Here is a 27,992-nt window from a genome sequence, read left to right on the forward strand (position 1 = left end):
TAAGAAGTTATTGGAGTGCACAACAAAGACAATGTCATAAACGTCATAAATGTGGAGACTTTAGTCTTCATATGGACGGGACCAATCAACTTGGCAAAGGTGGGCCGGGATTCTCCAAAAACGTGGCTAAGTGTTGACGCCGACACAAACACCAGCGTGTTTCACGCCGGCGTCAATGGGCCTCTTGGACCAGCGATTCAGGGGGCCAGCACGGCGCTGGAGTGCTCCGCGCTGCTCCAGCTGCCGTCCACGGCCCTGCACTGCCGTGCGTGGCGGCTGGCTGCAGGTCCGCGCATGCGTGTGGCGGCCGTTTCCGCGCCGGAGCCACGCAACATGGTGGAGCCACACAGCGGGTCGGCGCGGAAGAAGGAAGGCCTCCCCCAAATCCCGCGCGCCCACCGATCGGTGGCCCCCGATCGCGGGCCTGGCCGTCGTGGAGGCCCCCCTCCCAGAGACTGATCACCCACCTCCCACCAGAACGGCCACCGCAGCCGCGACGCTGAGCTCCTGCCATGTGGAACCATATGTGAACCACGCCGGCGGGAACTTGGCCGGTCGACTGCGGAGAATCACCGCGGGGGCCTCTTTCAACGGCCCCCGACTGGCGCCACTTGACTGGCGTTGATTCTCCAGTCACCGGAGAATCACGTCCTGGCGTCGGACCCGATTGCGGGTCTGAGGCCTCATTTCCCGCCCCGTGCCGAGTGCCATTTTGGCGGGGAGGCTCGGAGAATCCCGGCCATGGTCTAGAAGATGAGTTTCTGAATGTTTTTGTGACAGTTTCCTGATTGTGGAACCACTAGGGACAAGGCCATTTTAGATCTATCATTGTGGAATGAGGCAGGGTTATTTAATAATCTCATGCAGGAACTAGTGATCATAATTCAATTGAATTCCATGTTGGGTTTGAAAACAACATACTCCAATCACAAAAAAAATCTAAAACCTAAACCAAGCCAACTTGATGTGTCGGACAGTAGAACTGGTTGATTTGGGCAAATTGTCTAAAAGGTACTGCTATAAATAAATAGTGGATAAACATGTAAAGAAGCAATTTAAAATGTTCAACAAAAATACATTCCATTGAAAAACAAAACTTCAGCAAGAAAGATCAATCAGTAGCTCACTCAGGAAATTAAGGATAGTGTTAGATTTTCAAAAGAGGCTTATAAGGTTGCAAAGAACCACAGCAGGTCTGAAGATTGGGAGTGTTTTAGAAACCAGCAAAAGGCCATCAAAAATATTAAAAAGGGAAAAATAGAATGCCAGAGCAAACTAGTCAAGAATATAAAAACAGATTTTAAGAGTTCTAGGTATGTAAAAAGGAACAGTGGTTAAAGTAAATGTTAGTTCCTTAGAAGCAGAGTCAGAAGTAATTATTCTGGGGAAAGGGGAAATGGCAGAGACATTGAACAAATATTTTTTGTCTGTCTTCACAATAGAATACACAGGATCTGCTCAGACGAGGAGGAGCGTAACAGCCATCTACAGATGTTGAAAGATGCCCTCGTACGAATGGGATATGGCACTCGACTCATCGATCGACAGTTCCAACGCGCCACAGCGAAAAACCGCACCGACCTCCTCAGAAGACAAACATGGGACACAGCCGACAGAATACCCTTCGTCGTCCAGTACTTCCCCGGAGCGGAGAAACTACGTCATCTTCTTCACAGCCTTCAACACGTCATTGATGACGATGAACATCTTGCCAACGTCATCCCCACACCCCCACTACTTGCCTTCAAACAACCGCGCAACCTCAAACCTCAAATTGTTTGCAGCAAACTACCCAGTCTTCAGAACAGTGACCACGACACCACACAACCCTGCCATGGCAATCTCTGCAAGACGTGCCAGATCATCGACATGGATACCACTATTACACGTGAGAACACCACCCACCAGGTACGCGGTACATATTCGTGCGACTCGGCCAACGTTGTCTACCTCATACGCTGCAGGAAAGGATGTCCCGAAGCGTGGTACATTGGCGAGACCATGCAGACGCTGCGACAACGAATGAACGGACATCGCGCAACAATCACCAGGCAGGAATGTTCCCTTCCAGTCGGGGAACACTTCAGCAGTCAAGGGCATTCAGCCTCTGATCTCCGGGTAAGCGTTCTCCAAGGCGGCCTTCAGGACGCGCGACAACGCAGAATCGCCGAGCAGAAACTTATAGCCAAGTTCCGCACACATGAGTGCGGCCTCAACCGGGACCTGGGATTCATGTCGCATTACATTCATCCCCCACCATCTGGCCTGCGAAATCCTATGAACTGTCCTGGCTTGATGCAATTCACACCTCTTTAACCTGGGGTCACCCCATCTCTGTATCTGTAAAGATTTAATCACCTGCTAATGGTCGCATTCCAAGCATTGTTTGGCATCTTTGAATCTGTCTATATATGTGTTTCTGGAACATACCTCTTCATTCACCTGAGGAAGGAGCAGCGCTCCGAAAGCTAGTGACATCGAAACAAACCTGTTGGACTTTAACCTGGTGTTGTAAGACTTCTTACTGTTCACAATAGAAGTCACAGGTTGCACACCAGAAATAGAAGGTTACCTAGATGCTAAAAATAATGTGGAAATTAAGGAAATATATATCTGTAAAGAAAGAAAATGGAGAAAAGTAAAGAAGTAAGAGCCAGCAAATCCTCTGGACCCGATTGTCCACATCCTAGTGTAACACAAGAGATAGTTGCTGAGATAGTAGACGCTCTGGCTGTGCTTTTCCAAAATTCCTTAAATTCAGGAGTGATCCCAGCAGATTGCAAGTTAACAATGTGAACGCTATTCAAAGGAGGGTTAAAAATTGGGAACTACACGCCGCTTAGACTGCTATCCATTAGTGGTAAATTTTTGAAAAAATATTTCATGGGATATGGCCATTGCTGAAAGGGTAGGCCATCCCAAATTGCCGTTGAGAAATAGGTAGTTAGCATTTGCAGATGCTCACATTCAAAGCATTGTCTGGCATCTTTGACTTTGTCTATACATATATGTTTCTGGAACATACCTCTTTATTCACCTGAGGAAGGAGCAGTGCTCCGAAAGCTAGTGATTTGAAACAAACCTGTTGGACTTTAACCTGGTGTTGTAAGACTCCTTACTTTTGTCATTCTAGGTGGTGTCATGATATGCAGACATGCAGATAATGATATACAGACAGGCACAGACAGGCAGCTAATGAACACAGAGAACAGGACATGACCAATGAGCAGGCAGGACACTCAGGGGTGGTATCTCACTATAAAAGGCACGAGGCACTCACACTCTGCCTCTTTCCACTGATGAACATCTACAGAGTGAGTCAGGGTGTATGTACAGTATCACACCTCCAGCACGTGGCTAAGAGCTAGTCTGGTTCAGTCAGACAGAGTAACCACACTTAGGTTAGCAGAGAGTCGAACTCATAGAGAACTGTGCTAACTGTGCGACTGGTTCAATAAATCAGACTGAACTAACTTCAAGGTCTGGAGTATCTTTTGGTTAAAGCTGCATCCAGTTGCAGCCTGTGTTATCCCAGAGTACATAACACATCAGGTGGTAGAGGCCATGGGTTTGGTGGGTACTTTAGAAGGAACCATGGTGAACTGCTGCATTGCTTCTTGTATCGATGGTGGGAGAATTAAATATTTCTGGAAAGGGTACCAATCAAGCAGGCCGTTTTGTCCTGGATGGTGTTGAGTTTCTTGAGTGTTGCTGGAGCTGCATTGATCCAGGCAAGTGGAGAGTATTCTATTACAATCCTGACCGGTGCCTGGTCGATGCTGGAAAGGCTTTGAGGAGTAAGGAGATGAGTTACTCTTTGCAGAATTCACAGCCTCTGACCTGCTCTTGTAGCCATAGTATTTATTTATTTATACGGTTGGTTCAGTTAGCTTTTGGCCAATAGTAACACATAGGATGGTGACAGTGGAGCATTCAGAAATGGTAATACCAACGAAAGTCAAGGGACAATGATTACATTCTCTGTTGCTGGGATGATCATTTTCCTGGCACTTGTGTGGCATGAATGTTACTTGCCACTTATCAGCCAAAGCCTGACTCTTGTCCAGGTATTGCTGCATATGTCGTCGGCATCAGTGAGCCATTGAGCGTCAGTGAGCAGTTCATTGCTGTGCACTTGCTGCTTGACAGCACTGTTGACGGCATCTTCCATCACCTTGCTGATGATCCAGAGGAGGGTGATGGGACAATAATGGGCTGGTTGAATTTGGCTTGTTTTTCCAAGGACACAATTGGGTAATTTTCCACATTGTCCGGTAGATACCAGTGTTGTAGCTCATCTAGAACAACTTGGCTAGGGTCGTAGATAGTTCTGGAGTACTATTTCTACGATATTGTTAACGTCCATAAACTTTACAGTATTCAATGCCTTCAGCTGTTTCTTGATATCACAGCACTTCTGGCTGAAGATGGTTGCAAATGCCTCAGTCTTGTCTGTTGTACTGAATTGTTGTACTCATTGAGAATGGGAATATTTGTGGAGCCTCCTCCTCCTGTTAGTTGTTTAATTGCCCACCACCATTCACGATTAGTGGTGGCAGGACTGTCGAGCCTAAGTCTGATCTATTGATTATGAAATCACTTATTTCTGACTATTGCATTCTGTTTAAATTGTTTGGTATGCAAATACTCCTGTATTGTAGCTACATCAGGTTGACAGTTCATTTTAGTTATTCCTTATGCTTCTCCTGGATTGCCCCCTGCACTCTTGAACTAGGTTTGATTGATACCTTTGCTCAATATAATGACTAGAGTGAAGGATATACTGGGCCAGGAGGTTACTTGTGGCTGAATATAATTCTGCTGCTGCTGATGGCTGTCAGCACCTTGTGGATGCTCAGTTTTGAGCTGGTATATCTGTTCTGAATTTATCTCATTTAGCACCAAGGTAGTGCCACATAACACGACGGAGGGTATGCGCAATGTGAAGACGGAACTTTGACTTCACAAGGACTGTGCGGTGGTCACTCCTACCCATACTGCCATGGGTAGGTGTATCTCTGACAGGTGCTGAAATATATTATTACGGAAGTCTTAATACACTTAGAATGTCATAGTATAAAAAAGACAAAATCAACATATTTTTACAAAAGGGAAATCACGTTTGCCAAATTTATTTGAGTTTTGAGGATGTAACTGGCAGTGCAAATAAGGGGGAACCAGTAAATGTAGCATACTTGCATTTCCAAAAGGCATTTGATAAGGTAACGCAAAAAAGATTAATAAGCAAGATAGGTTGGAGTTGGGGTTACTATATTAGCTTGGACAGAAGATAGGTTAGTGGACAGGAAACAAAGACCAGGCATAAACGGGTGCATTCTCAAGTTGGCAGGTTGTGATCAGTGGGGTGCTGTAATGATCAATGCTGGGGCCTCAGCCATTTACAATCTCTATCAATAACTTATATAAAGAGACAGAGGGCGTGATTTAGCGGCTGTGTCCTGTCAGAATTGTGACAGGGCGGGGCAGGTAGATCTCGCGAGAGGCCTCTTCTGGGATTCCCAGTGGCCGTTACGCCTCATGAGATCACAATGGGTGGGTCGCAGACTTGCAGAGTTAAGTGACTTAAGTTTGCCGACGCCAGATCGAACTGGTCCCGGGATCTACCTGTCTCCCCAAGGAGTTCCCAGCCTGGTGCCGTTTAGCACTGGACCCCACAAACTGGGATCAGGCAGAACGGTACTTGGGGGGTCTCCCAGGTGAGCGTAGGCCCCCACGTGGTTGGTATCTGGGCACGGTGGCACACTGGCACTGCTTAACACCTTGACACTGCCAGCCTGGTACCCTGGCAATGCTACCTGAGCACACTAGCACTGCCACCCAGGTGACAGTTCAGCACTACCTGGATGCCCAAGTGGCACTGCCAGGCTGACCAGGGCACTGCTAGGATGCTAGGCTGGCAGTGTCAAGGTGCCCAGGTGGCATTTAGCCCATGCTGGGGTTTGGCCTGGGGGTGCCCTGCACTTAGTAAGTGGGGTGCGGCGGGGCTCAAGGACCCCTCCAGATAGACGAATTGGGGCATTGGGAGGGTCCGGGGGTGACGTCAGGGGTCGAGGCAACGGGGGTGATTTCCTTCCTGCATTGACGAGTGGAGCTCCTCAGTGCAGGAAATGCGACTGAGTCCAGTCTTGGCGAAAAAAAACAGTGCTGTTAAGACAGTGGGGTTGTCTCCGGCGCTAAACCCACCCAGAACTGAATCTGTTTTTGGTTAGATCGCGCCCAGAGTATTGCATCTAAATTTGCTCACAGTAAAAACGAGATGGAAAAGGAAATTGTAAGGAGGACACAGAGGCTGTAAAGAAATATAATAGAGAGGTCAAGTGTGTGGGCAAAAAGGTGGCAGATGGAGTATAATGTGGGGTGTGTGGGGTTACTCACTTTGGTTGTAAGAATGGAAAAGCAGAATTATTTTTAGAAGGCCTCAAACCTTAAGTGTTGAAGTTCAGAGAGACTTGGTTGTGCATGTATAATGAACTCAGAAAGTTAGCCTGCAGGTACAGCAAATAGGAAGGTAAATAGTATGTTAGTCCTTGTTGCAAGGGGACCAAAGTAGAAGAATAAGGAAGTTTTGCTACAACTATACAGAGCTTTGGTGAGACCAAACCTGGAATTTAATGCTCACTCCTCAGGTGGGTTTGGGAGTGGGGAAGCATTTAATTGGGTGCGAGTGTCCCGGGTGAGGCCCCCACCTCATGATTAGCCTTTTGGCCCCAACAATTGAAGCTGTTAAGTCGTAATTAATGTTCACTTAAGGACCTCATCCTGCCACTGGTATTCAACCAGGGGAAGGGTGAACAGCCAGTTGTCATGGTGCATACAATATAGGCACCAACGATATAGGTAAAAAATGGGATGAGGTCCTACAATCAGAATGTAGGGAGTTAGGAGATAAGTTAAAAAGTAGGACCTCAAAGGTAGTAATCTCAGGATTGCTACCAGTGCCACGAGACAGTCAGAGGAGAAATTCAAGAATAGTCAGAATGAATACGTGGCTTGAGAGATGGTGCAGGAGGGAGGGGTTCAGATTCTTGGGACATTGGAACCGGTTCTGGGGGCGGTGGGACCATTACAAATCGGATGGTCTACACCTGGGCAGGACTGGAACCAGGGGGTGCTTTTGCTAACGCTGTTGGGGAGGTTTTAAACTAATGTGGCAGGGGGATGGGAACCAGATTAGGAAGTTAGAGGTCAGTAAAGAGGCAGCAACTAAAGCCAGTAAGGTACTAGATAATAAACTCAATGTGACTAAGGGGAAGAGTAGACAGGGAAGAGATGAAGAACGCAAAGGGACAGGTGGTCTGAGGTGCATATGTTTCAATGCGAGAAGTATAGCAGGTAAGGCAGATGAATTTAGGGCTTGGATTAGTACCTCCGGAATATGATGTTATTGGTATTACGGAGACTTGGTTGAGGGAAGGGCAAGACTGGCAACTAAATATCCCAGGGTATAGATGCTTCAGGAGGGATAGAGAAGGAGGTAAAAGGGGTGGAGGAGTTGCATTACTGGTCAGAGATGATATCACAGCTATGATTAAGGAGGGCACGATGGAGGATTCGAGCACTGAGGCAATATGGGTAGAGCTAAGAAATAGGAAGGGTGCACTAACATTGTTGGGGCTTTACTACAGGCCTCCCAAAAGCGAGCGTGAAGTAGAGGTACAAATATGTACAAAGAACAAAGAAATGTACAGCACAGGAACAGGCCCTCCAAGCCCGTGCCGACCATGCTGCCCAACTAAACTACAATCTTCTACACTTCCTGGGTCCGTATCCCTCTATTCCCATCCTATTCATGTATTTGTCAAGATACCCCTTAAATGTCACTATCGTCCCTGCTTCCACCACCTCCTCCGGTAGCGAGTTCCAGGCACCCACTACCCTCTGTGTAAAAGACTTGCCTCGTACATCTACTCTGAACCTTGCCCCTCGCACCTTAAACCTATGCCCCCGAGTAATTGACCCCTCTACCCTGGGAAAAAGCCTCTGACTATCCACTCTGTCTATGCCCCTCATAATTTTGTAGACCTCTATCAGGTCGCCCCTCAACCTCTGTCGTTCCAGTGAGAACAAACCGAGTTTATTCAACCGCTCCTCATAGCTAATGCCCTCCATACCAGGCAACATTCTGGTAAATCTCTTCTGCACCCTCTCTAAAGCCTCCACATCCTTCTGGTAGTGTGGCGACCAGAATTGAACACTATACTCCAAGTGTGGCCGAACTAAGGTTCTATACAGCTGCAACATGACTTGCCAATTCTTATACTCAATGCACCGGCCAATGAAGGCAAGCATGCCGTATGCCTTCTTGACTACCTTCTCCACCTGTGTTTCCCCTTTCAGTGACCTGTGGACCTGTACACCTAGATCTCTCTGACTTTCAATACTCTTGAGGGTTCTACCATTCACTGTATATTCCCTACCTGCATTAGACCTTCCAAAATGCATTACCTCACATTTGTCCGGATTAAACTCCATCTGCCATCTCTCCGCCCCCAAGTCTCCAAACAATCTAAATCCTGCTGTATCCTCTGACAGTCCTCATCGCTATCCGCAATTCCACTAACCTTTGTGTCGTCTGCAAACTTACTAATCAGACCAGTTGCATTTTCCTCCAAATCATTTATATATACTACAAACAGCAAAGGTCCCAGCACTGATCCCTGCGGAACACCACTGGTCACAGCCCTCCAATTAGAAAAGCACCCTTCCATTGCTACTCACTGCCTTCTATGACCTAGCCAGTTCTGTATCCACCTTGCCAGCTCACCCCTGATCCAGTGTGACTTCACCTTTTGGACTAGTCTACCATGAGGGACCTTGTCAAAGGCCTTACTGAAGAAGTCCATATAGACACCATCCACTGCCCTACCTGCATCAATCATCTTTGTGACCTCTTCGAAAAACTATATCAAGTTAGTGAGAACCACCTCCCCTTCACAAAACCATGCTGCCTCTCACTAATACGTCCATTTGCTTCCAAATGGGAGTAGATCCTGTCTCGAAGAATTCTCTCCAGTAATTTCCCTACCACTGAAGTAAGGCTCACCGGCCTGTAGTTCCCTGGATTATCCTTGCTACCCTTCTTAAACAGAGGACCAACATTGGCTATTCTCCAGTCCTCCGGGACATCACCTGAAGACAGTGAGGATCCAAAGATTTCTGTCAAGGCCTCAGCAATTTCCTCTCCAGCCTCCTTCAGTATTCTGGGGTAGATCCCATCAGGCCCTGGGGACTTATCTACCTGAATATTTTTTAAGACGCCCAACACCTCGTCTTTTTGGATCTCAATGTGACCCAGGCTATCTACTCACCCTTCTCCAGACTCAACATCTACCAATTCCTTCTCTTTGGTGAATACTGATGCAAAGTATTCATTTAGTACCTCGCCCATGTCCTCTGGCTCCACACATCGATTTCCTTGCCTATCCTTCAGTGGGCCAACCCTTTCCCTGGCTACCCTCTTGCTTTTTATGTACGTGTAAAAAGCCTTGGGATTTTCCTTAACCCTATTTGCCAATGACTTTTCGTGACCCCTTCTAGCCCTCCTGACTCCTTGCTTAAGTTCCTTCCTACTTTCCTTATATTCCACACAGGCTTCGTCTGTTCCTAGCCTTTTAGCCCTGACAAATGCCTCCTTTTTCTTTTTGACGAGGCCTACAATATCTCTCGTTAACCAAGGTTCCCGAAAATTGCCGTGTTTATCCTTCTGCCTCACAGGAACATGCCAGTCCTGAATTCCTTTCAACTGACATTTGAAAGCCTCCCACATGTCAGATGTTGATTTGCCCTCAAACATCCGCCCCCAATCTAGGTTCTTCATTTCCCGCCTAATATTGTTATAATTAGCCTTCCCCCAATTTAGCACATTCACCCTAGGACCACTCTTATCCTTGTCCACCAGCACTTTAAAACTTACTGAAATGTGGTCACTGTTCCCAAAATGCTCCCCTACTGAAACGTCTACCACCTGGCCGGGCTCATTCCCCAATACCAGGTCCAGTACTGCCCCTTCCCTAGTTGGACTGTCTACATATTGTTTTAAGAAGCCCTCCTGGATGCTCCTTACAAACTCTGCCCCGTCTAAACCCCTGGCACTAAGTGCGTCCCAGTCAATATTGGGGAAGTTGAAGTCTCCCATTGCCACAACCCTGTTGTTTTTACTCTTTTCCAAAATCTGTCTACCTATCTGCTCCTCTATCTCCCGCTGGCTGTTGGGAGGCCTGTAGTAAACCCCCAACATTGTGACTGCATCCTTCTTATTCCTGATCTCTACCCATATAGCCTCACTGCCCTCTGAGGTGTCCTCCCGGAGTACAGCTGTGATATCCTCCCTAACCAGTAGCGCAACTCCGCCACCCCTTACATCCCCCTCTATCCCGCCTGAAACATCTAAATCCTGGAACGTTTAGCTGCCAATCCTGCCCTTCCCTCAACCAGGTCTCTGTAATGGCAACAACATCATAGTTCCAAGTACTAATCCAAGCTCTAACTTCATCTGCCTTACCCGTAATACTTCTTGCATTAAAACATATGCACTTCAGGCCACCAGACCCGCTGTGTTCAGCAACTTCTCCCTGTCTGCTCTGCCTCAGAGCCACACTGTCCCTATTCCCTAGTTCTCCCTCAATGCTCTCAGCTTCTGACCTATTGCTCCCATGCCCACCCCCCTGCCATACTAGTTTAAACCCTCCCGTGTGACACTAGCAAACCTCGCGGCCAGGATATTTATGCCTCACCGGTTTAGATGCAACCCGTCCTTCTTATATAGGTCACACCTGCCCCAGAAGAGCTCCCAGTGGTCCAGATAACGGAAACCCTCCCTCCTACACCAGCTGTTTAGCCACATGTTTAGCTGCTCTATCTTCCTATTTCTAGCCTCACTGGCACGTGGCACAGGGAGTAATCCCGAGATTACAACCCTAGAGGCCCTGTCTTTTAACTTTCTGCCTAGCTCCTTGAACTGCTGTTGCAGGACCTCATGCCCCTTCCTGCCTATGTCGTTAGTACCAATATGTACAACGACTTCTGCCTGTTTGCCCTCCCCCTTCAGGATGCCCTCTACCCGTTCGGAGACATCCTGGACCCTGGCACCAGGGAGGCAACATACCATCCTGGACTCTCTTTCACGTCCACAGAAGCGCCCATCTGTGCCCCTGACTATAGACTCCCCTATTACTATTGCTCTTCTGCGCTTTAACCCTCCCTTCTGAACATCAGAGCCAGCCGTGGTGCCACTGCTCTGGCTGCTGCTGTTTTCCCCTGATAGGCTACCCCCCCCGACAGTATCCAAAGGGGTATACCTGTTCGAGAGGGGGACAACCACAGGGGATTCCTGCACTGACTGCCTGCCCTTTCTGGTGGTCACCCATTTCTCTGCCTGCACCTTGGGTGTAACCACATTTATATAACTGCTATCTATGACGCTTTCCGCCACCTGCATGCTCCTAAGTGCATCCAATTGCTGCTCCAACCGAACCATGCGGTCTGAACCATGTAGACAGACTATAGAAAAATGTAGGAGCAATAGGGTGGTCATGATGGGCGATTTAAACTTCCCCAACATTGAATGGGACTCATGTAGTGCTGGAGGCGGAGATGGAGCAGAATTTGTAAGGAGCATCCAGGAGAGTTTTTTAGAGCAGTATGTGAATAGTCCAACTCGGGAAGGGGCCATACTGGACCTGGTATTGGGGAATGATCCCGGCCAGGTGGTTAAAGTTTCAGTCGGTGATTACTTTGGGAATAGCGATCACAATTCCGTAAGTTTTAGAATACTCATGGACAAAGACAAGAGTGGTCCTAAAGAAAGAGTGCTAAATTGGGGAAAGGCCAAGTATAACAAAATTCGGCAGGAGCTAGGGAATGTGGATTGGGAGCAGCTCTAAGGATAAATCCACATTTGAAATGTGGGAGTCTTTTAAGGAAAGGTTGATTAGAGTGCAGGACAGACATGTCCCTGTGAAAATGAGGGATAGAAATGGCAAGATTAGGGAACCATGGATGATGGGTGGAATTGTGAGACTAGCTAAAATGAAAAAGGAAGCATACATAAGATCTAGGTGACTTAAATCTGATGAAGCTTTGGAGGAATATCGGGAATGTAGGACAAATCTCAAACGTGCAATAAAGAGGGCTAAAAGGGTCATGAAATATCTTTGGCTAACAGGGTTAAGGAAAATCCCAAAGCCTTTTATTCGTATATAAGGAGCAAGAGGGTAACTAGAGAAAGAATTGGCCCACTCAAAGACAAAAGAGGGAATTTATGCGTGGAGTCAGAGGAAATGGGTGAGATTCTTAATGAGTACTTTGCATCGGTATTCACCAAGGAGAGGGACATGACGGATGTTGAGGCTACGGATGGATGTTTAAATACGCTAGGTCAAGTCGGCATAAGGAAGGGTGAAGTTTTGGGTATTCTAAAAGGCATTAAGGTGGACAAGTCCCCAGGTCCGGATGGGATCTATCCCAGGTTACTGAGGGAAGTGAGGGAAGAAATAGCTGGGGCCTTAACAGATATCTTTGCAGCATCCTTGAGCACGGGTGAGGTCCCGGAGGACTGGAGAATTGCTAATGTTGTCTCTTTGTTTAAGAAGGGTAGCAGGGATAATCCAAGGAATTATAGACCTGTGAGCTTGACGTCAGTGGTAGGCAAACTGCTGGAGAAGATACTGAGGGATAGGATCTATTCACATTTGGAAGAAAATAGACTTATCAGTGATAGGCAGCATGGTTTTATGCAGGGAAGGTCATGTCTTACAAACCTAATAGAATTCTTTGAGGAAGTGACAACGTTAATTGATGGAAGGGCTGTAGATGTCATATACATGGACTTCAGTAAGGCGTTTGATAAAGTTTCCCATGGCAGGTTGATGGAAAAAGTGAAGTCGTATGGGATTCAGGGTGCACTAGCTAGATGGATAAAGAACTGGCTGGGCAACAGGAGACAGAGAGTAGTGGTGGAAGGGAGTGTCTCAAAATGGAGAAAGGTGACTAGTGGTGTTCCACAGGGATCCATGCTCGGAACACTGTTGTTTGTGATATACATAAATGATCTGGACGAAGGTATAGGTGGTCTGATTAGCAAGTTTGCAGATGATACTAAGATTGGTGGAGTTGCAGATAGCGAGGAGGAATGTCAGAGAATACAGCAAAATATAAATAGATTGGAGAGTTGGGCAGAAAAATGGCAGATGGAGTTCAATCCAGGCAAATGCGAGGTGATGCATTTTGGAAGATCTAATTTAAGAGCTGACTATATGGTCAATGGAAGAGTCCTGGGGAAAATTGATGTACAGAGAGATCTGGGAGTTCAGGTCCATTGTACCCTGAAGGTGGCAATGCAGGTCAATAGAGTGGTCAAGAAGGCATACAGCATGCTTGCCTTCATCGGATGGGGTATTGAGTGTAAGAGTCGGCAGGTCATGTTACAGTTGTATAGGACTTTGGTTAGGCCACATTTGGAATACTGCGTGCAGTTCTGGTCGCCACATTACCAGAAGGATGTGGATGCTTTAGAGAGGGTGCAGAGGAGGTTCACCAGGATGTTGCCTGGTATGGAGGGTGCTAGCTATGAAGAAAGGTTGAGTGGATTAGGATTGTTTTTGTTGGAAAGATGGAGGTTGAGGGGGGACCTAATTGAGGTCTACAGAATTATGGGAGGTATGGACAGGGTGGATAGCAACACGTTTTTTTCCAAGGGTGGGGGTGTCAATTACAAGGGGTCACGATTTCAAGGTGAGAGGGGGAAAGTTTAAGGGAGATGTGCGTGGAAAGGTTTTTACGCAGAGGGTGGTGGGTGCCTGGAACGCTTTGCCAGCGGAGGTGGTAGAGGCGGGCACAATAGCATCATTTAAGATGCATCTAGACAGATATATGAACGGGCGGGGAACAAAGGGAAGTAGATCCTTGGAACATAGGTGACAGGTTTAGATAAAGGATCTGGATCAGCGCAGGCTGGGAGGGCCGAAGGGCCTGTTCCTGTGCTGTAATTTTCTTTGTTCTTGTTCTTTGTTCTAGCAACAGGCAGCCAAGTTGCCACATGAGATTGGTGGGGAGGGGGGTGTTGGCTGGTTGTGGGAAGGGTTCCTTGTTCGGAGACAATCAATACCTGATCAAGAGATCCAGCACATCGGGAGAGGTGAGCAACAATGAGAGTTATTCCCTGCTCTTCCTGACAACCCTCCTACCATCCTGCTGCATGCTCCCCCATGAATCCCCACTGTGGTCCCCATCACACCCTCACTCACCTGTGACTTTTGCAGGGAAGACAATGGAACAGCATTGGCAGGAGTTTTGGGGGGTTATTCGGGAGGCACCACCGAAATTCATCCCAAGGAGGAGTAAACATGCTAAGCGGAGGACATGGCACCCATGGCTGTTGAGGGAAATCAAAGGCAGCATAAAAGCAAAAGAAAACATACAAAGTGGCGAGTATTAGTGAGAAGCCAGAGGATTCGGAAGCAGAGGAAAAGCAAGCCAGAGGACAACTAAAAAAGCAATAAGGGGGGGAGAAGAAGAAATATGACTGCCAGCTAGCGAGCAATATAAAAAAAGATAGGAAGAGTTCTTTTCAATATCCATTAATGATCTGGAAGAAGGAACTGAGGGCACTGTTGCTGAGTTTGCAGATGATACAATCTGTGGAGGGACAGGTAGTATTGAGGAAGCAGGTAGCTGCAGAAGGACTTCGACAGGCTAGGAGAGTGGGCAAAGAAGTGGAATACAATGTGGAAAAGTGTGAGATAATGCACTTTGGAAGGAGGAATGACTATTTTCTAAATGGGGAAATGCTTAGGAAATCAGAAGCACAAAGGGATTTGGGAGTCCTTTTTCACAACAGGTTCAGTCGGCATTTAGGAAGGCAAATGCAATGTTAGCATTCATGTCGAGAGGGCTGGAATACAAGAGCAGGGATGTACTACTGAGGCTGTATAAGGCTCTGGTCAGACCCCATTTGGAGTATTGTGAGCAGTTTTGGGCCCTATGTCTATGGAAGGATGTGCTGGCCTTGGAAAGGGTCCAGAGGAGGTTCACAAGAATGATCCCTGGAATGAAGAGCTTGTCGTATGAGGAATGATAGAGGACTCTGGGTCTGTACACGTTGGAGTTTAGAAGGGTGAGGGGGGAATCTTATTGAAACTTACAGGATATTGCGAGGCCTAGATAGAGTGGATGTGGAGAGGATGTTTCCACTCGTAGGAAAAGTTAGACGATCCTTTAAAACAGAGTTGAGGAGGAATTTCTTCAGCCAGAGGGTGGTGAATATATGGAACTCTTTGCCGCAGAAGGCTGTGGAGGCCAAATAACTGAGCGTCTTTAAGACAGAGATAGATAGGCTCTTGATTAATAAGGGGATCAGGGGTTATGCAGAAAAGGCAGGAGAATGGGGATGAGAAAAATATCAGCCATGATTGAATGGCGGAGCAGATTCGATGGGCCGCGTGGCCTAATTCTGCTCCTATGTCTTCTGGTCTCTCGATGATCCTAGGCCTCTCCCTGGGTGCAATATTGGCAACTGCCACCGTTCTCCCAGTGCACTGCCTGCAGTGCTCAGCTGCTGGCCTCTGATTGGGCAGCAGCTTTCAGGGCTCAGAATCTATGTCTTCAAATTCCTTATTCCTGGGGAAGGCCCACTGCTGGTCACTTCTCAAAAAATATATTTTTATTCTCCTTTTTCACATTTTCTCCCAAATTTACACCCACAATAATAAACAATAATCAGCAACAAATATGTGAATCCTCATGTCAACAACAACGATCCCATCCTCCCACCAACCCCCAACCATCGGCCCGCATGTTTACATAAACAAATAACAAAAAGGAATCAGGGATTACCCATAGTCACCCTTAATACACACAGCCCCCCTCCCCCTCAACCCTCCCCCTCAACCCTCCCCCCCCCCCCTCCCCACCCCATCCCCCCCAACTAATGTTCGATGTTATCCAGTTCTTGAAAGTGCATAATGAATAATGCCCATGACTTGTAGAACCCCTCCGTCCTTCCCCTCAGTTCAAACTTAACCTTCTCAAGAATCAAGAATTCCAACAGGCCCCCCGCCATGCCAGGGCACTGGGTGGAGGGGCTGCTCTCCATCCCAACAGGATCCGCCTTCGGGCGATCAACGAGGTGAAGGCTACAACATCTGCCTCTGCACCCGTTTCCAATCCTGGCTGATCCGACACCCCGAATATGGCCTCCTGGGGACCCGGGACCAGTTTCACATGCACCACCTTGGAAGTTAACCTAAAAACCTCCTTCCAGTAATCCTCTAGCTTTGGACAGGACGAAAACATATGAACGTGATTAGATATTTCTCCCTGCTCCAGCCCATACTTCGCTTCCAGCTCCTTCAATCCTGCAAACCGACCCCTAAGAAACAAATCTTTTAGCGTCTTAATCCCCTTCTCTTCCCATTTCCGGAAATTTCCATCCCACATCCCTGGCTCAAATCTGTGGTTCCCCCGAATCGGCATTTCCCTTGACCCTGCCTCCAACCCGAAGTGTTGGCGAAACCGCCTCTAGATTCTCCATGAAGCTATTATTACCGGACTCCCTGAGTATTTCCCCGGAGCTATCGGGAGCGGCGCTATTGCTAGTGCTTTCCAGTCCCGACCCCCTGCACAAACTCTCCTCCATTCTGACTCACTGGGAATCAAGATCTCTGACCCAGCTCCTCATCTGCTGCACATTCGCCGCCCAGTAATAATACATCAGGTTCAAAAGACCCAAAACCCTGCCTGCCTTCCCCTCTGAGCAGCACCTTTCTCACTCTGGCCACCTTCCCTCCCCATATGAACGAGGTAATCCTTCCCTCAATCTCCCTGAAAAAAACCTTTGGCAGGAAAATCGGTAGGCATTGAAAAATAAACAGGAATCGCGGCAACACATTCATTTTAACCGCCTGTACCCGACCCGCCAGTGACAGAGGGAGACCATCCCACCTTGCCAGATCGGCTTTCACTCTCCCCACCACATTAGAGATGTTGTACCTGCGAAGCCTCCCCCAGTCCCGGGCAACCTGCATCCCCAGATACCTAAAGTGAATGGCAGCCCCCCCACCCCTGCCCCCACCCCCAGCTGAGACTCCACAAAATACTCACTCTTGTCTAGGTTCAGCTTGTACCCTGAGAAAGACCTAAATACCCGCAGTAGCTCCAATATTCCCCCTATCGACACACTCGGTTCCGACACATATAACAGCAAGTCGTCGGCATATAAGGACACCCTGTGCTCTATTCCCCCCTCCTCCCCCCCCCCCCCCCCCCCCCCCCCCCCCAGTGCACTACTCCTTTCCATGCTCTCGAACTTCTTAATGCGATGGCCAACGGCTCAATCGCAAGTGCAAACAGCAGGGGGGACATAGGACATCCCCGTCTCGTCCCACGGTGGAGAGAAAAGTATCTCGAGCTGATGTTATTTGTGCAGACACTCGCCTTCGGCTCCTTATATAGTAGCTTTACCCAGTTCACAAATCTTGGTCCAATCCCAAACTGCTCCAGAACTGCCATCAAGTACACCCATTCTACCCGGTCAAATGCCTTCTCGGCGTCCAATGCCACAACCACCTCTGCTTCCTTCCCTTCCGCCGGTGCCATAACGACGTTCAAAACCCTCCTAATGTTCTCACGAACCCCGTCTGATCCTCACCTATCACCTTCGGAAGGCACTCCTCCAGCCTAACCGCCAGTACCTTCGCCAATACTTTTGCGTCTACATTCAGAAGTGATATGGGCCTATACGACCCACACTCTATCGGATCCTTATCTTTTTTTAGCAACAGTGAAATCGATGCCTGCCCCAAGGTTTGTGGCAACACCCCCTTCCCTATCACCTCTTCAAACATCCCCACCATCAGGGGCGCCAGCTTATCCTTGAATTTTTTATAATATTCCACCGGAAACCCATCCGGCCCTGCCACCTTCCCCGACTGCATCCTTCCAATCACATCCTTTATCTCCTGCTCCACTATTGCTCCTTCTAATGTAGCCCTGTCCCCCTCCTCTAGTCTCGGGTACTTCAACCCATCTAGAAATTCCTGCATCTCACGGTCTCCCCCGGGTGGCTCTGACCTGTACAACCTCTCATAAAACTCCTCAAAAACCTTGTTAATCAGCTCCTGAGCCACCACCAACTTCCCTCCCCTATCCCTCACCTGAAGAATTTCCCTTGCTGCTGCTTCCCTCCGGAGCTGACCTGCTAACATACTTATCTCCATGGTCATAAACTGCCATTTCTCCTTGGCCTATAAACTGCACCTCTTGCTCGTCTCAGTTGGCGTACCGCCTTCCTGGTAGATAGTCGGTCGAAGCTCGCCTGTAGTTCCTTCCTCTTTTCCAGCTTCGCTGGGTCCCCATTTTCTGCATAACTCCGATCTACCTCCAACATCTCATCTATTACCCTCTGCCACTCCAACCTCTCCTCTTTGTCCACCCTGGCCTTAAACGAAATTACCTCACCCCTCACCAGTGCTGGTCACTTAAGTATTTGAGAGGCACTTTATTCCGGCAGGCTTTCTCCAATGTTGGGTGACATAGGACTAATGCCAACTCTCCCCACCTCATGCATTAAATGCTATCCAATCTGTGGATAACCTCTTTAATTAAGGAAGGATATATTTGCCTTGGAGACAGTGGGTGCGATTCTCCCAAAAGGGAACAAAATCCCCTAGCGAGCGCATTTAGCCACGTGTTTCCTAGCGTTTGCAAGGCCAGGAACATTCTTTCTGAATCTACCCTGTCTAACCCTGTGAGAATTTTGTAAGTTTCTATGAAATCTCCTCTCACTCTTATAAATTCCAATTAATATAATTCTAACCGTCATTCTTTCCTCATCTGGCAGTCCCACCATCCCAGGAATCAGCCTGGTAAACCTTCACAGCACTCCCTCCATAGCAAGAACATCTTTCCTCAGAGAAGGACACCAAAACTGCACACAATATTCCAAATGTGGCCTCACCAATGCCCGATACAATTGTAGTAAAACATCCCTATTCCTAAATTCAAATCCTCTCACTATGAAGGCCAACATACCATTTACCTTCTTTACTGCCTGCTATACCTGCATGCTTACTTTCAGCGACTGATGCACAAGCACACCAAGTTTTCACTGAATATCCACCTCTCTTAATTTACACCCATTCAAAAAGTAATCTGCTTTCCTATTTTTGCTACCAAAGTGGAGAACATCACATTCATCCATGCATCTGCCATGCATGTGCTCACTCACTCAGCCTGTCCAAATCACACTAAAGCAACTCTGCATCTTCCTCACAGCTCACTCTCTCACCCAACTTTGTATTATCTGCAAATTTGGAAATAATACATATAGTTCCCTTATTCAAATCATTAATATATAATGTGAACAGTTGGTGTCCTAGCACAGATCTCTGCAGAACCCCACTGGTCATTGCCTGCCATTCGGGAAAAGACCCATTGGCACTCAAGGAGACCATTTGACCCATTGTGACGGTGATGGCTGAAAAAGAGCTATGGTGCATCTACAGCACATTAGTGTGCACATCCCATTGTACTGTAAGCTCACTGTGATGTTTAGCACAAGAAAGATGAGCATTATGCCACATAATTTCTAGGCCTTCAATGTATTCGATATCAGAACCCTCATAAATATTAGCAAAATGCAGCATTATAATAACTATTGATTTTCTAGAATCAGAAAAATTAAACCTGAATTTCAGGCATCACTTTATTCAGAATGTTTCCTACTTTCACACTTCATAGATATCTATCCTTAGCACATTGTTACAAATGTGAGATTTTTTAAGATTGTTATGTTTTGGGACTGTCTTTAATTTAGCATAAAATGGAGGACTGAAGGGGTCACTGTGGTGATGTGCATCACTGTAAATACACAAGGGGTTAATGTAAATACATGTCGGCTAGCTAGATACTAGAGGGAGCACCAGAGTCATCACACACACACACTCAACCAATAGATCAGTTAGATAGGACATGACCAATGGACATTCACGATACACACAGAGGTGACACGACCACAGGAGGGCATTACACCAACCCATATATAAAGGACACCACACACATGATCTGCCTCTTTCCAGTGGAGACAGTCAGTGAGTAAAGACACAAGGTTGATTCAATATTACACCCACTGCATGGATTGTAGCAGACTGGTTAGTCAGTCTGAGGAGCTATAGAAGGATTAACAGTAGTGGCGAACCCGAGTAATAGAAGTGTAAATAGTTTAATAAATGTGTTGAAGCTATCTCCACGTCTGAACCTTCCTTTGTCAAGTGCACCACAAGGAAGCCGCTTACGCTACACCTAGAGCATAACAAGACATGGTACCAGCAGTGAACTGTTTCAATCCATATAGCCATACCTCAGCATACAGTGACAACCAGCAATGATACCCAGGCAAGATGATCGAGATCCCGGTTCTGCAGCAGCTCCAGTGCCACGGCGATCTCTGCGAAAACTGGCGGGTATTTCGTTAAAGGTTTGAACTCTTCCTGGTAGCAGCCGACCTACAAGACGTGGCCGATGCTGAAAAGACAGAGCTTCTGCTCACCATCGCCGGTGCCAGAGCAGAAGAAATCTTTAAAAAATTCAACTTCTCCAAAAAGCAACACAGGAGCAACTTCCAGGCAGTCCTGGACAAATTCGGCAAATACTGTGAGGAAAACACACTTCAACCAGCAAGAAAAGGGAAAGAGAAGCACCAGTACTCACCACAAAGCCGGGATCCCGGAGCAGAGAACAATTTTGATCGGCGGCCATCTTTCTAAAGGGACTGCACATGCGCAGTTGCGAGACGCTGCGCGTGCGCAATCGCGAAAACGGCCCCCGGTACAGGAACAGCGATTTGCATATGCACAAACGCTTCCTTTGCATGACGTCACATGTGGCATGATGTCAGAGGCCCCGGACGATGCCCATTTAAAGGGGAAACGTCCCAAATCAAAGAAAAAATATTTTAAAGCCGTAAAACAGCCTTCTTTCACCTGGAATGACAGCACAATGCTTCAAATTGAACCAGGAAATGAAATTAACCTCCGAAGAACCCTGCAACAAGCAGTTACCAACGCCCAAACCGATGATTCCGACCTTGAATACTTCAAAACTGACCTGTACATTTTCTCTGGACCTCGCGAGCCCAATGCCAGCTCCAATGCAAACAGTGATGATATGGTCCTAGAAGACTACGACTTGGACAAAGGTTTTTTCATTTGAAATGGCGACCCCCGTACTGAATCCGACGCAGACGCGGATTCATTCTTCGCATTTGAGGATCTTCAGCCCAGCATCTACGACATCCCAATCCGTGAGTGCAGGATTATGCTGCGGCCTGAAACCAAGAGACAGAGAGCGGTACAAGTCCACAGAGAGCGGCCTGTTGCCACACAAAGCGTGGTCCACGCACCGCTCAGGGTTCCCGACTCTATGAAAGAAGACATGCAAGACTCCACACCGCAGTCCTTGCATGAACAAGAAGTGACTCCAGTGTCACAAGCCTCCAGAGCGAGCTCGTGGACAGCCTCCACGATAGAACCAACGCAAAACTCCGACGTGCAGTCCTTGCAGGAACAAGACCTCCTCTGACCAACTAACAGCATATTCCTATCAGATGCAAGGTTCTAGTTTCACACCATCACCAGGTATTTATGCGAGCAGCAATTCTGTTTCCAATTCGACAAGCTTCAACGGTTCTCAGCAGGATCACCCTTCATGCACAGCATGTGGCCAGAACCAGTATGTACAGTCTTATCCAACTTCAACATATTGCACATCCATGACCTCGAATGACACTGTTGATGGTACCTCTTCAACGTCAACACCTTATCAGCTACAAGATGCCATCAGACAGCACCATCACAAACATCGAAAAAAGAAAGGGACTCCAAATCAGACAGTGAAGTGATTTGACCACTTCTTGGTTCCTGTGGCACAGGGACATTGATGGCGTTCATAACCAAGAGAGACATTTGACCATGATGACTGATGGTTTTTGGACTCACACGAATGATTTGGACTTATTGTTTAATCACTGTTCCCCCATGACTTGTATATACCTTAAATGATCTACTGTTTTTTGTTCAATTTTCTTAAAGTGTACAGAAAATATGTAACATATAAAAAAGGGGGGATGTGGTGATGTGCATCACTGTAAATACACAAGGGGTTAGTGTAAATACATGTAGGCTAGCTAGACACCAGAGGGAGCACCAGAGACATCACACACACACACTGAACCAATAGATCAGTTAGATAGGACACGACCAATGGACATTCACGATACACACAGAGGTGACACGACCACAGGAGGGCATTACACCAACCCATATATAAAGGACACCACACACATGATCTGCCTCTTTCCAGTGGAGACAGTCAGTGAGTACAGAGATAGGGTTGATTCAATATTACACCCACCACGTGGATTGTAGCAGACTGGTTAGTCAGTCTGAGTAGCTATAGAAGGATTAACAGTAGTGGCGAACCCGAGTAATCGAAGTGTAAATAGTTTAATAAACGTGTTAAAGTTATCTCCACGTCTGAACCTTCCTTTGTCAAGTGCACCACAAGGAAGCCGCTTATGCTACACCTAGAGCATAACAAGACAGTCACGTGACAAGTTTTGAATTCTATCTGACAACAAGCCTGTATGGCTTTTCTGTTAAAGGTTAAAGAGGGACCCAGGTTATTTTACTGGGAAGAAGGTGCAAGCTGTTCACACCTGTAGACAATGGTAAAAGCATCTAACAGTAGACAGATTGATCACCTCCTAAGTCCCAGAAAGGTGTTGAGTATGTCCGATTTTGTAAATGGTTATACTTTAAACCAATAAACTTGAAGATTGAATAGAGTTGTGATTCTAACTAATTGGCACTTCTACCTCGATACAACATGTGATTCATGTTGCCAAGGGACTTTGAGAGGAGGAGAGTCCTTAGGAAGCCATTATAAAATCAGTTTACGTGGTGTTGTCTTAAAATAAAATTGAAATACATAGATAATGTCACTCTGCGAGGATCTGAAGAAGAGAAAAAGAGAGAGATAAATACAGCACGTCCTTATGGTCCACCAGGCAAGAACATGGGTAGGAGCTCATGTCAGATTGAAGAAAATGGGTTTGTGAGGATTTAATGAAATTGGAAGATTTGCCCTACTTTGGCAAGAGGAGAAAATCTTCAAGGTAACTGTCACCGTTAAAAACAGTTCATGGATTAGAGGTTATCTGGCTGGAAAAGGAATAAGAAAGTGTAGGAAGCCCTTGGGAGGTCAGAATTACTTTGGGCTGGTACAGGGAGCATACGGTATTTCCTTAAGACAGAGTAAAGTAGGCCATGGAGGGAGACATTCATTTGTTTTATGAGGGATCTTTTCTGTAGCTAGTTGCCAACTGAAATAGTGTTTAGTTAGGGTGTTGTAGTAAAGGATTTGAAGGGTGGCACGGTAGCACAGTGGTTAGAACTATTGCTTCAAAGGACCAGGGGTTTGTGTTCAATTCCCGGCTTGGGTCACCATTTGTGCGGGGTCTGCACGTTCTCCCCGTGTCGGCGTGGGTTCACTCCGGGTGCTCCGGTTTCCTCCCACATTCCAAAGATGTGCGGGTTAGGTGGATTGGTCACGCTAAACTGCTCTGTAGTGTCCAATAAGTTATGTGGGGTTGCTGGGATACAAGGATAGGATGGAGGTGTGGGCTTCGGCAGGGTGCTCTTTGAGGGGCCGGCGTAGACTTGATGGGCTGAATGGCCTCTTTATGCACTGTAAATTCTATAAATCTATGAAATTCTCATTATATGATCTTTTCATGAGAATCCAAATTTCTTTAAAAACGTTAATCGTCTACGTGGATCATAACATTTTAAATTCAATATCACAACATATGTAAAGTACAAGGTGACAGGAAGTCCATTTCCAGACCATGCTTGGTTCTAATTTTTAATAATCCAAGAGTAACAGAGGGCGGGATTCTCCAATAATGGGGCTATGTCCCCACGCCCGTGGAAAAACGCACGTGAATCACTCTGGACTTACCTGGAGAGGTCCAGGGTGATTTTCCGCTTTGCAGGGGGCTTGCAGGGCCCCGGCGTACTGCTCGCAGCTCCGGCAGCCGATACGGGTCCCTGCACCTCCAGTCGGGGGTCCGCGCATGCGCATGGCGGCGCGACATGGAAAAGATAGGCCCCCCCCAGATCACGCGGGCCCACAGATCAGTGGCCCATGATCGGTAGCCTGGCTGTCCTGGGGCCCCCCTCTCCCCCCTCCCCCCCCCTCCCCCTCCCCCCCGGGAATGATTCCCCCGCCCCCCACCAGGGCAGGCGCGGACTGAGTCCGCAGCCGCCACGCCGAGTTCTCGACAGGAAGAACCATGAGAGAACCACGGCGTCGGGAACTCGGCCACTTACACTCGATGAATCGCCGTGGGGGCCTCACGGCGCAGTGTCGACCATGCACGAGCGATTGCTGCCGATTCTCCGGAACCGGTGAATCACGGGAGCGCTTTCGGACCCGATCTCGGGTTTGACGTCCATTCTCCCCCCAGTCTGATTCTCCGAGCCTCCGCTCTGAAATCGCGCTCGGCGTGGGGGGCGGAGAATGGGTGTCAACCCGAGATCAGGTCCAACGCCTCTCCCGCAATTCTCAGGTCCCTGGAGAATCATCGCCAAACGCACGCGCGTGATCGACGGTCGGGGGCCATTGAAAGACTCAGTCCGTGGATGCCCTGGTGGGGAGCGGGGGTATCATTCACGGGGGGGGGCCTCCAGGATGGCCAGGCTACTGATCGGAGGCCACCAATCCACAGGCAGCACGATCTGGGGGGTGGGTCCTATCTTTGCGGTGCCGGTCCGCGGTGTGGGTCGGCCATGTCGCGCAGGTTGGCCGCCAAAGGCCACCACCGTGTGCATGCCTGGTCCCCCAACCGGAAGTGCAGGGCCCCGTATCAGCAGCCGGAACTGCGAGGAGTACTCCGGGGCTCTGCTAACCCCCTGAAAATCGGAGAATCACCATGGACTTTTTCCAGGTAAGTCTAGAGTGATTCGCGCGCGATTTTCTGCGGGCGTGGGGACATGAGATTTTAGCCCCATTATTGGAGAATCCCCTCTGGGATATTTTGACTTTGATTTGCCAAAATTTAGCAATTTTAACACTAAGCCTTTGTATAGTTTGTGGAATTGAATCATTCACCAGAACAGACAACAACATGCTTACGTTGCGTATCCAAACACAATATTGGCTGTAACTCTTAAGGCCTCCATATTTGGAATGGTGTCATCATGCATATTCCTGCAAAAACAGAACCAGTTAGTTCATACCTCACAGGGCTTTATATCTATATTGACCCCTCACAAATTCTCCTCCTGGTGCTGAGGCTAACTGTTGTGCCTTATTGCAGGCCCAGCTAAGATCAGTTAATTCAGCCTAGACCCAGAATTGAGAGACTTTCCTGATGGTCTTTATGATGCAAAACCAGAGCAAAATATTTACTCACTAAGTGCCTTCTTCCTGGTACCGCAGAACATCCTCAGTTGAGGAGGAAGGTGGGTGATTGTCACTCAGCTGCTGTAACTTTACTCTGACACTAGCATGTGCGATTTTAATTGGTACTGTGGCCTCTACTCCACACAGCATCTCCTTGTGGAAACATAGCTGAGAACGAGGCCTCGGTGTATGACTGACTGTAAATGCAAATCTATTACCTCATGGCCCGGTGAGTTGGACTGGCAGAAATTTAGAATAAAATGAGTGATAGTAAAACAAAACTTGGTAGTTAAATTTGAATGTTTCTCCTACTTTTTTGTGAGTAGATTAGCACTTCAGTACATCTGTGGAACGTTGTTAACCATTAGAGCATATCTCTCTCCCCTGAGCCAGTCCCAACTATACAACCAACTCAGCAACACTGCTGTTTGGCTGTCACTGTCTAACTGACTTTGGGGTGACTCCAAAGATGGAGATCAACAGATGGAAGGTTACAATAAAAGCAGGATATTCAAAAGAAATATGGTGCACATTTCTCTGGTTGTTAAATGTACCTTTTCCTGCACATGTCCAGCAGGAAGATATTCAATCCAGTCTCCTTCTCTTGCATTAGCTTTAGGATGCTTTGCACACACAAGCAGTTTGCGGACCTATAGGGATTCGGTGCATTAATCGGCACCATAAAACTGTTCCCGTAGTTTTCGTATCCGTGGCCAGCATAGTACAACAAACCTGTAATAATTAACCCAGGCAGACATTAAGTCAAATACAGCAATCACTTTGACCAGACATTTATTGGCCACCAGGGCAATGGAAAAGAAAGCTTGATTTACAGATTGAGGCCTTCCAAGCATTATTGCCTGCCCTTTCCTAGTCCTCTAATCTGAAGAAGCGCCCGTCATAAGGCCTACCAGGTACATCTATGTGCAACCCTGAGAAACGGTGGTAGTGCAGTATTCCTAGAGGAAAGTTAGATGAGATTCCCGATTATTGTGGGTACGGCGATAGGCAAGAAAGCGCATTAAGACCACAATCAGATCAGCCATGATCGTATTAAGTGGCAGAGCAGCTCGATGCTTCGAATGGCATCCTCCTCTTATTTCTTATGTTTTATTCCCAAACCTGTCTCATTTTCAAGGCTGACCAATGCTCAAGTGTGATTCTGCTCTGAACACAAGCACTCTACCCCTGCCTTGGGGGTGCCCAGGAAGGTCCAACGTTTGCCTCCTGATCCATGCTAATCACAGACAGGCTGGTAGTTGAGGTGGAAAATTGGCTGCATCCGCAAGGGGACCCAGGCTTCTGCTTCTGATAAATATCCAGTGAATTGTACTACAAAACCCGGCCAAGAACAGAAACAGGCTCAGTTGTAATGACTATGGACAAAAAGCCAACCTGCAGCTACTCAAAGAGTGGGGTGCCAGAGGATGAACGGTGAATGCATTTAGGATGCTTTGCACACACAAGCAGTTTGCGGACCTATAGGGATTCGGAGCATTAATCGGCACCATAAAATCGTTCCTGTATTTTTCATATCCGTGGCCAGCATAGTACAACAAACCTGTATTAATACAGGTCGGAGAATAAAAACTGAGAAAGGTACATATGCTTAAACTTGTGCTCCATAACAGCAAAGCAAAGTGCTGGAATCGGCCAAATATTTCACTTCACATCACTGGTAGCAGTAAAAGAGATCAGTAAAAGCTGCAAGACAACAAGCACTGTGTTCTGTAAAAGAGTTCATTGTGCCAAATGCTTTGAGAAGCTTTTTTGCTTTCTTTGGTTGACTAGCTGTCACACACCTGTCATAACACACTTTGGAGTCTCAAAAGTAAACCACAAAAATCTCTACAATCGAGTTTCCTTTTATTTAACTTGGAGTCATTGTGTTGAAGTGGGCCCAGAGCAGGGGCACCTGCAATATATATATGTATGTTGAATGCATACTATTTTGAATACATATTATATTCTAACACACTAACAATGTATAATCCTAGTTAAAAGTGAAGGGTAACAGCTTGAGAGGCATGATGGGGTTTAGCTAGCTGACATGGCCACATTCTTTGTAAAGGGCCAGTTCACACAGACACAGAGAATTGGCTCATTCAGCAGAGCTTCCCTTACCAGCAGCCCCAGGCAGCTGCCTCTGGGGAATGTTGACTGTTGTACCAGTCAGTAACTGGGTTAAGATAGGGGAGTCTCAAATTTGTGATTTTTCAAGAAGACCCAAGGATGGTTGATAAGGGGTCTGGAAAACATCATGAGGAAGCCTCCAGCTGTTCATGAGCTGATCATGCAGCCCACCGTGCCTAGTAACCAATTTAATTCTGTAAGTAATGTATGTAATCTATAATCGTTACGATTGGATTGTGTCCAGCTTGGATAGGCTGTGTAAATGTGTAAAAATGGACGATTTTCTTTGTTCAGTGGAGAAGCGCATGGTGTGCCCACTGACACATCATTTTGATTGGTAATTTATCTTTATCTACCCTGCCTTTCCCTGTTAATATCTT

General features: G+C 47.2%; 1 protein-coding gene across 2 annotated transcripts in view; it reads right to left on the bottom strand.

Moving 5' to 3' along the window:
* Positions 1–27,992, bottom strand: part of malt1 (MALT paracaspase 1) — a 210,270-nt gene that overhangs the window by 34,936 nt on the left and 147,342 nt on the right. For both annotated transcript variants that reach the window (XM_072497344.1, XM_072497345.1), the window contains exons 12-13: positions 26,034–26,211; positions 25,210–25,284 (exon numbers count right to left, since the gene is read on the bottom strand). In XM_072497344.1, the coding sequence (XP_072353445.1) occupies positions 25,210–25,284; positions 26,034–26,211 (253 nt within the window). The remainder of the gene's footprint in view (positions 1–25,209; positions 25,285–26,033; positions 26,212–27,992) is intronic.

This window comes from Scyliorhinus torazame, chromosome 3 (assembly GCF_047496885.1).
Source record: "Scyliorhinus torazame isolate Kashiwa2021f chromosome 3, sScyTor2.1, whole genome shotgun sequence".
Taxonomy (NCBI): Eukaryota; Metazoa; Chordata; class Chondrichthyes; order Carcharhiniformes; family Scyliorhinidae; genus Scyliorhinus; species Scyliorhinus torazame.